This window comes from Phodopus roborovskii, unplaced genomic scaffold (genome assembly GCF_943737965.1).
Source record: "Phodopus roborovskii unplaced genomic scaffold, PHOROB, whole genome shotgun sequence".
Classification (NCBI taxonomy): Eukaryota; Metazoa; Chordata; class Mammalia; order Rodentia; family Cricetidae; genus Phodopus; species Phodopus roborovskii.
Window position 1 is genome coordinate 2,180,632 of NW_026126461.1, and position 12,891 is coordinate 2,193,522.

The 12,891-nt window shown below is 46.3% G+C and overlaps 1 protein-coding gene across 1 annotated transcript in view; it reads left to right on the forward strand.

Annotated features, from left to right (window-relative positions):
• The window catches only part of Trpm8 (transient receptor potential cation channel subfamily M member 8), an 81,478-nt gene that overhangs the window by 34,539 nt on the left and 34,048 nt on the right, over positions 1-12,891 (forward strand). Inside the window, exons 12-17 of the mRNA XM_051190755.1 lie at positions 2,919-3,209; positions 4,663-4,758; positions 6,658-6,787; positions 7,214-7,359; positions 10,006-10,118; positions 10,675-10,891. Of these exons, the coding sequence (XP_051046712.1) occupies positions 2,919-3,209; positions 4,663-4,758; positions 6,658-6,787; positions 7,214-7,359; positions 10,006-10,118; positions 10,675-10,891 (993 nt within the window). The remainder of the gene's footprint in view (positions 1-2,918; positions 3,210-4,662; positions 4,759-6,657; positions 6,788-7,213; positions 7,360-10,005; positions 10,119-10,674; positions 10,892-12,891) is intronic.

Here is a 12,891-nt window from a genome sequence, read left to right on the forward strand (position 1 = left end):
AAGTAGAACTGTAAGTGCATTAATTAATTGATTCATAAATGAATCCCTCAGTGTACATTATTTTATTTAAATAAGGTCAGGTGGTAAATAAACAAACTCAGACGTGTGTTAGCATTATACATTTAATTTTATTAACTCAGCTGAAGGTGGTTAGGATGAAGGACACAGTGGTTAAGACTCTGAGTGCTGGAGTCTGTGCATCTTTGGGCAAGGTTCTCATCTATGCACTGGGTCAATTCCCTTTTACAGTACCATGTTGGCTTGCAAAAACTAGCAGCTAATTTTTTTTCAGAGATTTTTGGAGGGTTGGTTGTTGAATATAGTCACTTTAAAAAAAAACAGTTTATGTAACTTCATAATTTGAATAAGTCTTCTGAAAACCAAAAGTAAGAAATAATCAAAGTGAACAACTTTGAGTACTGTAGAGATAGCTCAGTGGGTTAGAACATTTCACTCTGCAAGCATGAAGCCCTGAGTTTGAATCACTAGCAGGCACAAAAATCTGGGCATGGCTGTGGTGTGTGTGTGTGTGTGTGTGTGTGTGTGTGTGCGTGTGTGTGTGTGTGTGTTGCCAACACTGAGGGTTGGAGACTGGTGGATCCTAAGAGTTCTCTGGTTAGGCAAGCTAGTTGAAGAGACAAGCTTCATGTTCAGTAAGAGGTCCAACCTCTGAATAATATGGAGGCCAGTGATAGAGGAAGAGATGTGATGTCTTGCTCTGATCTTTGCATGCACACCTGTACATGCACACATGTACCACACGTATGCAATGCTTCTTCACCACGACACTCTAGTTATTTTGCTGCACTTAGGAATTGTGTTTCCGGTTACTTCTGTTGCTACCACCTACTATTATATAGTGGTGTGATCCTCTAAATCTGTTCCCAGTTCTACATTCAGCAACGGCACAGTAGTAGCTGAAAGTACACTATGGTGGGAATATGTGCATCTTTGGGAGCAGCAGATTCTACGTCAGGGTCTGTGTTGCTCTTAGATTGCTAAAGTTAAATATTTGTCAGGCTTGCCCCCAAATGAAGGGAATTTCTGTAGTACCTTCCCAGTTGTGTTGTTACACTGATTAAATTAGATGGTGTTTCTAAAGGACTCTTTCTAAGCTCTACTAGCATCCACTTAAAAGTAAATTTTAAAATGATATCACACAGCCCGTTACAACACACACAGTACTTTCCTGGCCACTCACATAAACCCACAGCAGAGATGATCTCACTTTGTTGACAAATGAGTCAGAGCACCATGGATGTTATAGGATGGGGGTTCCTGGAGGTGTCTGGGGGCTGCTCTGACCTTGGATTTCTGAAAGAGTATGACCTGGATTGTCTCATTTCCTCTTTACCACGCAGAACAGAACAAATTGAGGCTCAGAGATAAACATCTTGTTCTGACTCATGGAACTAGAGAGTAGTGGGATCAAGCTTTGTAAACAGATATGTGTCTGTCTGCAAAGCCTTTTCTTTCCTATATGCAAGTGATTCTCAGTGTGGTCCTAGGACTAGTGATGGTATAACCCAGAAACTCATTAGTGGAGTAAACTGCTGGATTGTTTCTAATTTATGCTTGCTGAGTTAGAAACAAGGTTGACTGCCAGCAGTCTATTGTATTGAGTTCCCATGTTTGTGAACGACTGGTCCATGCTGTCCAGTGTGGGACCAATGTGAAGGCGAACACAAACTTAGAATCAAATGCAAGATAGGGGTGTATGGACACCTGCTTTGAGGATGGTGGAGGAGATGGCATGCTCCCCAGGTAAGCTCTACCCTACTGATCCCAGAGAGCTCTAAAGGAACCCTAAACGACTTCACCTGGGTAAAATGTGAGTCCATGAAAACAACTCAGGCGGACATAAAAACCATCAATGCTGCCATTAAAATGAGCATCAAACAAGGAACCGAGGGAGTGAAGTAGGCTGCCATTAGGGCGTAATCATGGAGTTAATGGTCACCAGGGGACCTGGGTTCCTGGGAATAGATGCTTTTGCTGAAGGTTTCCGTGTTGTCAGACTTTGTACCTTCCACTTTTAATGCTAGAAATATGATCTTGATGGCCCTTTGTATCTGTGAGTGTTGGCAATGAAACTAACTCATAATAAATATCACATAATAATAGTATGTTGTGATATGTAGTCATAAAATACACCTAAGAGCTGACACAGTGTGCATCTCTACTGGATTGTGACTGAAGTGAACATTGATCCTTCTTTAGACTCTTAGGAAGGCTCTTAGACTCTTAGGCTCTTAGACTCTTAGGACAGCTCCTGCCTGTCATCTCAGCATTTGGAAGGCTGATGAGGGAGGATTACTATCAATCCAAAGCTAGCATGGATTACGTAGTGAGTTTCAGGCCATCCTGGGCTGCCAAGTTAAGACCCTGTCTAAAAATAAATAAGAAAAAAGGGATTCATGGAAAAACTCTGTAGGATAATTTTTACTAGGCACTCAGAAAGAGTTGACATGGGGACCAGCGACTCACTGCTGTGCCACATCCCAGACCGTTACTAGACAGAATGTGGCTTGTTGGGTTCCATTTTGACAATTGCATCTGAGAACTTGTCACTGTGGGGAAGGTCAGCATTCACCTGGGGAGGGCAGCAGATCCCACGGGGTGACAGGCAGCCCTGGCAGTTGGTTCACAGTTAGTGTCTACTGTAGACTCCCGCTGTTGGCTTCTGCCTCCTGATGGTTTTTACGCCAAGTGCCAGCATCCTCTCCTGGCCCATGCCATGCTTAAATGGGCACGCTATCTCCACACAAGTCAGAGCCCAGGTTACACCTTGCTGTTCTGCCTCATAGAGGCTGAAAAGATGAATTTTATAGCCAAAGATGGAGAGGGAAGCACAGAAACTCCTTGTGGTTTCTTTATTGATCTTATGGTATGTGGTCTTTCTTGCTCTTTCTCTTTAGTCGGCTGACCTTCAGGAAGTCATGTTCACAGCCCTCATAAAGGACAGGCCCAAGTTTGTCCGCCTCTTTCTGGAGAACGGCCTGAACCTGCAGAAGTTTCTCACCAATGACGTCCTCACGGAGCTCTTCTCCACACACTTCAGCACCCTAGTGTACCGGAACCTGCAGATCGCCAAGAACTCCTACAACGATGCACTCCTCACCTTTGTCTGGAAGCTGGTGGCAAACTTCCGTAGAAGCTTCTGGAAGGAAGACAGAAGCAGCAGGGAGGACTTGGATGTGGAACTCCATGTACGTAATAGTGGAGCTGTCTGAAATTCAGTTCTCTGCTCCCATGCTTCCATATTTCTATTCCCAGAATTCAGTTCTCTGCCTCCATCTTTCCTGTTCTCTTCCTGATTGCCATAAAGCAGCTAGAAGGGTGACATGCATTTTCTCTACCATCTTTCCTAAAGAATAAAGTCACTGGTAAGTTTTCTGATGTCTTGCTCTAGCCCCTCTCTCTGTTCAGTTACATCATTTCTAGATCACAAGACTTGCGTGGCACACTTTCTAAGGCTATTTGATGGGGAGCAGGGACAAACAGATGGCTTCCTGCTCCTGTTTCAGCCTGTTTACAAAAATAGTTCACTGCTGCCCAGGTAAAAGAATGAAGGGCTGCCAGGAGCTCTGTGAACAAATGGAGTAGCGGATATTTCCATTAGAGCACAAGCGAATGTCCTGGGATTCCTTTTTGGGTATGCACAGGTCCAGTTCCACTCAACAACATCATCAGTTATTACCAGCCTTTGCTCTGATCAGAATCTGGTGCTAGTGAATGCCCCAATTGCCCCTCATCATAAGGAGAGATCCAGGGCCATAGGGAATGAGCTTCCGGCAACACAACCATGGCTGCCTGCTTGGTCTCTTACTTTTCTGACTTCATTTCCTCACTCTCTAAATAAGCACTTGGCTCAAATTCTTATATCAGGATTGCTTCTGGGGAAATCCAAACTAGAGCTTTACATCTGGTGTGTGTGTGTGTGTGTGTGTGTGTGTGTGTGTGTGTGTGTGTGTGAGAGAGAGAGAGAGAGAGAGAGAGAGAGAGAGAGAGAGAGAGAGAGCTCAGTGTGTGGTTGAATTAAAGTGTAGATCTTCTGTTTGGCATTATCTATGTTAACATTTTTGAAACACAGCACATAATGGGGCCTCATATGTACAGTTTAGAGTTTAGTCCATCAACAGGGGAACTGCAGAGGGGACACACACAGCCACTTTCCGTCTGAAAATATTCCTTGGAAGATACAGAATCTTAAATACGAGCCAGACCTCCAATCTTTGAATAACTGTCCAAAGAAATAAGCACATTTTTTTTTCCCTGATGACAATTGGATGTGAGCCACGGGAGAGCTAGATTTAGTCTGACCACGTTTCCCCCTCTAGCGGATTCTGTAGAATGGAGAATTGCTTTCTCCACGGCGCATCACAAGGCATTTAGTCTTTGAATTGCTCTCAGCACTTTTCCCCTTTTATGCCTTCTCATACAGTTGTACTTTGTCTTTTGTGCTAGATGAAAGATTTTGTGTCAAATCACACCCCTGCCGAGCTGCAGTGAACAATGCCGCTAAACAGATGCAGCCCCACAGGCGTCCAGACAGAAGGCCTGTTTCTCGGGCTTTCTGACCATCCCATTTCATTGTCAGAATAGTGTACCTAAAGTGGGTTACATTTGCTTGTCGTGACCCAATGTTCTGACCCCTCTCAGGATGCATCTCTCACCACCCGGCACCCGCTGCAAGCTCTCTTCATCTGGGCCATCCTTCAGAACAAGAAGGAACTCTCCAAGGTCATTTGGGAGCAGGTAAATGTCCAGGCCCGCACTGAATTGGTGCCTAATACATGCTGTGTTATAGGAGTCTGGCCTGACTTACACTCGTATGCCTAGTTTGGAATTTGGGGCATCTGGTGCACAGGACCATGGCTGTACCTGTTTGCATGTCCTCGGAAGTGTGCCTAGGATGGGTGGTCCCCAGAAAGGAATCAGGGAGGTGTTCTCCAGGGCACCTCTGCTGACTGCCCATTATTTTTTCCCCAAGTGTAAGAGGCTTTGAAATTTATTTTTTAACTTTTATCTTTTGTCTTTATATGTTCTAATGCACATAACATGAGTTAAAAATAAGGTTGGGAAGTACAGCACCACTTTAAAAAGGAAACAAATCAGTTAACTAATTACAATTAAAATAGACATGAGGGAGTGATGGTGCACACTCACTTAGGCACTCAGAAAGCAGAGGTTAGCAGATCTTTGAGTTTGAGGTCAGCCTGGCCTACATAGTGAGTTCCAAGACAGCCAGGGCCTCATAACTGAGATCCTGTCTCCACAGGACAAGACAACAGACATGTGGGGTGTAATGCCATCTGGAAACACTGGAGAAGTATCCAGAATTTTGTCTTCAAGTTTCAGATGCAAGCTAATGATGCAGACCTCCAAAGTGGGGAGAGCTGTGCCTTCCTTAGCACACAGTGGTTTCTAGTGAGCTCCCTGTGGACAGTTGTTTATCTGTACAGAGAGGGCCCCTTGTCTTTGTGGCTACTGAGCCTAGAAGCGGCGGGCACATTAAAGCTGCCATGATGGTTATAATATGAGGCACAGAGTTCTTGTCTATATTACCCTGGGGGTAGACACTAAGGCTTTCATTTGCAGTTACCATTTCTGACACCGTTATGTCCAGACCCTGGAGGACTTTGAGCCTTTGCCACGTAGGCTTCTTTTTTGCCAGACCTGCACACAGGCTTGTCTGCAGCCGCCTTGTTCTTCCAGCTGTAAGCCTGTCAGTTGGTCACATCAACTGATACAGGTACTCTCCCAGTGCTCCACGTGGTCGACTCTGCTGCTGCTGCCTGAGCAAATGAAAGAGCAGGTGTCCAGCTCTAGTAGCTGATGGAAACAGAAGCAAACACCCACAGCTAAACACTGAGCTGAACTGGAATCCAGATGCAGAGAGGGCAGACAAGACCAGGTTACAGAAACACATAGAGACAGCTGACCTGAACAAGGAGGAACTAATGGCTCCCCAGACTGATAGCTGGGAATCCAGCATGGGACTGCTCAGAGCCCCCGAACATGGGTCTCAGTTAGAAGGCCTGAGCAGTCTAAGGGACCTCAGACAGTGGAACCAGGATGTATCCCTAGTGCACAAAAGGACTTTGGGAGCACATTCCTCATGGAGGCATACTCCCTTAACCTAGAGACAGGAGAGAAGTCCTAGTCCCTACTCCAAATGACTTGGCAGATTTAGGTGACCCCTCCTGGAAGGCATCACCCTACACGTGGATTGAGGGGGGGATGGGATGGGAGGGTGGTCAGGGGGCATGAGAGGGTGGGAGAAAGGGAAAGAGGAAGGGAGGAAGGAGGGGAGGGAGGGAGCTCTGGAGCCTGTCCTAGAACTCACCCTATAGACCAGGCTGGCCTCAAACTCACAGAGATCTGCCTGCCTCTGCCTCCAGAGTGCTGTAATTAAAGGTGTGCACCTCCAATGGCCAGATATATTTTTTTAATATGATGATTCCACCTACAAGACCACGAATAGCTTACTGAGGTCCAAGTCTGTTCCAAGCTCATTACAGACCTGACTTTGAATTGCACTGAGTGGTTATTGCCATTTCCTGCCTGTCCATACTTTTCAAAAGTTACTATCGATGTTACTGCTTTCAGAGATTATGAATTAACCAACATTTCCCCATCTTTGCCCAACAAAAGACCAAAGGCTGTACTCTGGCAGCCTTGGGGGCCAGCAAGCTTCTGAAGACCCTGGCTAAAGTCAAGAATGACATCAACGCTGCTGGAGAATCAGAAGAACTGGCCAATGAGTATGAGACCCGAGCAGTGGGTGAGTGTCCCATAGTGCTTGCCAAGATATCGAACTCAGATGGCTTGGGAGGGAAATGAAAGGGAAGGGGCTGCTTCAGGAAAGAAAGGAGGGGTAGAGGATCCAGAGTCTTTCAGAAAGAGAGAGAGAGAAAGGGCCTTCTGCCTGTGTCCATACAGATTCCCACCAGTGAGAGGGGTCCCTAGGTGTTGGAGGCAGCTCAGTCCATAAGCATGTGCCAATGCCCTCTGCACTAAAGAGCCCTGCTGACCATGCTGTGTTTAAAGAAAGCATGTATGTAGTAAGGAACACATTTGGCCAGCTTTCCCTACGCCTTCTGTATGCCTGGATCCTTACGCCCCATCTGTTCAGGTTTTCACGGGGGATAGGCAGGCCAGGTTCCATGTCTACAAGCTGAGCCCAGCCCTCCCCTCCATGACGATGCAGAGCTGTTCACTGAGTGTTACAGCAATGATGAGGACTTGGCAGAGCAGCTACTGGTCTACTCCTGTGAAGCCTGGGGCGGGAGCAACTGTCTGGAGCTGGCGGTGGAGGCTACAGACCAGCATTTCATTGCTCAGCCAGGGGTCCAGGTAAGTAAAAGCGAGGCCCCGAGAAATGTGCCCAGGGATGCCCCAGTAGGGGGGTAACAATATGAAAGCGATGACACGTGTGCTTTCGTGCAAACCTCACCTCAAGAGATGGTACAGGAGTGCATCAGGCAGCTTTCCGTCACTGGAACCAAATGCCTGAGGTAATTGCCTTAAAAGGAGAGAGGCTTATGTGGGCTCACGGTGCTTGGAGGTTTTAGTTCATGGTGGGTTGTGCCCATTGTTTCTGGGTGCATGATGTGGCCAGAACACGTGCTAGAGGTAGACACTCACCTCATGACAGCTAGGAAGCTAAAAGGTGGTGGGGGAGGAACCAAATCCCTTCGTGGGTGTGGCCCCCAATGGCCTTCCCCTAGGTCCCACCCTCTTAAAGATTGTGCCACCCACCCAAGTGTTACACTGGAAACTATGCTGTTATGGATGGATCTTTGGAAAATATCTAAGAGCCCCAAACATTGTGATGCCTAGCTTTAATTGTCAACTTGACATACTGTAGAATCATCCAGAAAGAGTCTCAGGGGGGCATTGTCTAGATGAGATTGGTCAATGGCTGCATCTGTGTATATATGTATGTGTGTGGCGGTGGGGTTGGGGGATGTTGCCTTACTTGTTTGATTGATTGACTGACTGACTGACTGACTGACTGACTGACTGATGTGAGAAAGTCCAGCCCACCATGTGTGGTACTGTTCCCTAGTCTTGGATCCTGGACTGTAGAAGAACAGAGAAAGCTAGATGAATATTAAACACATTAATTTCTCTCTGCTTTTGATTACTGGTGTGATTGTGCCTCAGGTTCCTGCCTTAACTTCCCCGAAATGATGGACTGTAATGTGGGACTATAAGCTAAAATAAACCCTGTCTCCCCAAAAGTGCTTTCCCCCTGGGTATTTTTATCACAGTAACAGAAATGAAGGTAAGACCGATGGCAAGGAGGAAGGATTCTTTGGGCTTCCACAAAACATTATAATGATGAGTTTTCGGTCTCTGGATCTCCCTGCCAGGGTCTCAGTCCACTAATGCAGATATGAGATGACTGACCTCAGTTTTTAATCTGTGAAATGGGCACAGTGGTGTATATTAGGTATTTTTCTGTGACAAAATACATGACAGAGGCAACTTAAATGAGGGCAGACATATTTGGGCTTGCAGTCATAACCCAGTGCAGCGGGGTTCCTGGTGCCGACACTTCACTCTTGGTGGGTTAGAAAGCAAAGAATGGGGCTGGAGACTGGCTTAGGCTATAACTCTACAAGGCGCACCTCAGTGACCCACTCCTCCAGCCAGACCCAAGAATCTCCACAAACAGCACTCCCAGTTAGGAACGAGGTGTTCAAGCCCATGAGCCTGTGGAGGACTTCTTATTCAAATAGCAGCGGCTGCGCTTGTCAGAGAGTCGCTATGGTGATGCCATGGAATTCTGTATGAAAGGGAAGGTCGGCCGTGTCAGCTGCTGCCACTTCGGCCATTATGAGTGATGGAGGAGCCATGAGGTGGACGAAGGTGCTCCTGAGGCCAGTTTAGCAGGCAGTGGCTTAGCTGTGCCCACCTCGGCAGTGGAACATTGTAGGTCTAATCAGGGTATAGGTGAGAGAACCATGCTTGTTACATGTTTCATCTGCACCATGCTTGTGGAGGTGGTCGAAATTAATTTCATTTTGAGGACTCAGGGCTCAGATAGGTTCTAGACTATTTCTCATGCTTGCTTGCTAGGAGGTAGTAGAGCTGGGTTTTAATCCTCTGTGGATTGCTGCCTACTTCAGACTTTGCACCATACCAGGTGGCCAGTAAATGGACAGACAGACAGACAGAGACAGACAGACAGACAGACAGACACACACACACACACACACACACACACACAGACAAACAGGCAGACACAGAGACAGGCAGGCAGACAGACAGACAGACACACAAACAGACTGTCCTTGGAAGCAGTTAGCTCTGGAAGTGAGCTGGAAGGCAGTGAGCTGGGAAGGAAGATGTGGACATGTTGTGTTAAGAAGGAAGGTGGCCCTTGGAGCTCTTGAGAGCCTCTGGATTCCCCGTAGAGCCTGCTGCAAGTGTTTACAACTACAGTGTGCTGCTTGCCGGTGCTCTTTGTGGGGCCCAGCTTGTCCCTCTCCAGCCAAGCACTTATCTGTTTAAGCTTACACAAATAATAGTAGTTAAATCATAGTAGTTAAAAATTCATAGACTTTGTGAATTTTCACTCTTGTAACACTCTCTTTTAAAGCTCATAGAACTGAACTTAGGAAAAAGACTTGAAAATCAAACAAATTTTTGTCGTTGTTGTTTTCAAGACAGGGTTTCTCTGTGGCTTTAGAAGTTGTTCTGGAACTAGTTCTTGTAGACCAGGTTGGTTTCGAACTCACAGAGATCTGTCTGCTTCTGCCTCCTGAGTACTGGGATTAAAGGCATACACCACCACCACCCAGAGAAAATCAAACAAAATTTTAAGTTGCTTCTTCATGCCTTATAATCCAGACAACATCTGAAAAATTAAAGACATTAATATAGGGGTTAAGTTTTTTGGTAGTGTGCAGGGCTGAGACAAATTGACTGTGCCCTGTCTCTTGTATACTTACATCCACAACCTCTGTGTTCTCTATCTCTGCTTTCTTCTAGAACTTTCTTTCTAAGCAATGGTATGGAGAGATTTCCCGAGACACAAAGAACTGGAAGATCATCCTGTGTCTATTTGTCATTCCCCTGGTGGGCTGTGGCCTCGTATCATTTAGGTGTGGACTTGGGCATCTAATCATGCATGCGAACATCTGTGTGGTATGTGTGTTAGAGTATTTGTATAAAAGCCTAGAGCTTGGAACACTCACTGTGGGATCTGTGTGTGTGGTCTGGCAGCTTCCCTGGCTTTTTCTAGGATGGTTTTTGAGCAGGTGGGCCTGAGGTTGTCATCTGTACCTGAGGCTGAATTTGGATTCTCTGATCACAAACAAAACAAAACAACAAAAAACAACCAACAAACAAAAAAGTTCAACAAAACAAAAACAAAGGTTGAGTTTTGGCTGGGTCAACCTTGGGATTCAGTTTTGCCTGTCTGTTCCTTGTCTGTGGTAGAAAGTATGCTATGGCCCTCCAGGTGTGTGTGTGTGTCTGAGTATGTGTACATTTGTATTTGTGTATATAAACATGTGTGTTTGTGCATGTGATTGTGTGTGCCTGTATCAGCATGTTTGGAAGTAATGTGTGTGCCTGGCCTGTGTGTGACTGTGTCAGTGTGTATCTGTGTGTGAGGGTGTGAGGAAGGTGACTCCGCCCCACTCTGGCTTGGTCCAGGAAGAAGCCCATTGACAAGCACAAGAAGCTGCTGTGGTACTACGTGGCCTTCTTCACCTCACCCTTCGTGGTCTTCTCCTGGAACGTGGTCTTCTACATTGCCTTCCTCCTGCTGTTTGCCTACGTGCTGCTCATGGACTTCCACTCAGTGCCACACACCCCCGAGCTCATCCTCTATGCCCTGGTCTTCGTCCTCTTCTGTGACGAAGTGAGGCAGGTAGGCAAGGGTTGTATTGTTCTCCCCAGGGAGACGTGAATGAATCCTGTTCACCCCAGACAGGACATTGACAACATGGCAGAGAGATGATTCCGTGAGTCTGGGTTATGTAGTCAGTGAGTCTTGGGGTAACTGACAAGAGAGTGGGTGACTTGAAGGCAGTGACATCATCAAAGTTCACCCAGAAAACTCATTCGAGAAAGCTCCATCTCTGGAAGGCAAAGCCTAGTCTGTGGAGAAATTGCTCTCCCAGAGTCTCCTGCCTCAGCAACTGTGGCTGTTTACAGGGAGGCGCCCATAACTTCTGAGTCCTCTGTGCCTCCTTTCCCCTCCCAGGAGAGGTTGCTTCAGTTTGGAGGAAACAGTTACAACACTGGGCACTTCCTCAAGGTGTCCTCTGTGGGTAGCGGCTTCCTGGCACCAAGAGCAATTGGAGTTGTTTCTGAACTACAAATGCAGTCATTATGCTGCAAATAAATTCCTACCAGATGATAGTCTATGGATCTCAATGTAATTTTAAAATTCGCAGCACCCCAGTGAGATCTCTTAGAACTGAATTCACGCCATGGCCCATAATTATCGGTAACTGATGGATATGGCTCAGTCAGGGAAGGTGCCTCTCTTAGCTTGAATAGCCAGCTTGACACAGCCTATAGTAATCTGAAGAGAACCTCGACTGAGGAATCATCTAGATAAGACTGTCATGTGAATATGTCTGTGCGGGATTGCCTTGATAGTTGATTGGTATAGGAGGTACCGGCCCACTGTGGGCAGCACCATCCATAGGTCCTGGGCTGTTTGAGAAACCTGAGCATGAACGTGTAAAGAAGCAGTGTTCCAGCATGTTCCTGCCCTAGATTCTCTCAGCAATGGAGTATGACCTGGAAGTGTAAGTCAAACAAATCCTTTTTTTTTTTTTTTTTTTTCTGAGTTGCTTCTGGTTAGGATGTTCCTATCACAGCAGCAGAAACAAACTAGGTCAGAGGAGGAAAGTGCTTGAGAGACCATGGGCTGAGCCACTCCATCATTGGGAACCTTCTGTGTACCCATCCTCATCATCACCAGAGACAGCCTGCCAAGCAACCGGGGATCTGGGGGACTGCCCATCTAGAGCACACTAATGCCTAGCACATCAAGTCATGTAGTAATCGCCATGGGTTCTTTGTGGTCCTTGTGTGAAGTTTCTTGGGATGTGCATGTTTGAGGATCTTTGCTCCACCATTGAACCCAAACTCTGCCCAAGGCTTCATGGAGCAGGTACTTACTGAGGTAGTAGATGTTGAAGAAATCCATGTTGAGGGGGAAGGTGGCACGGTCCTGACCCATGATGAAAACTGGCCTCAGAAATTCCTTTCCGATTCTGCTGCTTGTTGTTGGTTGTTCTCTTACTCTAGCCCCGTGCTGAAATGCCAAAATGTTGTTGTTTTTACACCGAGTATTCTTTCTTATGAGTGCCCAACCTTAGCTTGGCTTGTTTCTAGCCAGCTTTTCTTAACTTAAATTATCCCATCTATCTTTTGCCTCTGGGCCTTTTCCTTTTCTTACTTCTGTATGTCTTACTTTCACTCTTACTCCATGGCTGGCTGTGTAGCTGGCTGGCTGGCCCCTTCTTTTCTTGCTTCTTGACCTCACTTCCTCCTTCTCCCCCATCCCCAGATTTCTCCTCCCATTTATTCCCTCTGCCTGCCAGCCCCACCTATCCTTTCTCCTGCCTCACTATTGGCCACTCAGCTCTTTATTAGACCAATCAGATATTTTAGACAGGCACACTAACACATCGTCACAGAGTTAAACAAGGGCCCCACAAAAGAATGCAATACATCTTTGTATGATTAATCAAATGTTCCACAGCATAAACAAATGTAACACATCTTAAAATAACATTTTACAATAGTCGCTTCTGGACCTGAACCTTAAAACACACATCATTTAGCAAGTATGTGCTAGGTACTCAACTTACGGGGTATGTACAGTTTACACAGTAGAGGCCTGGCGGTGGT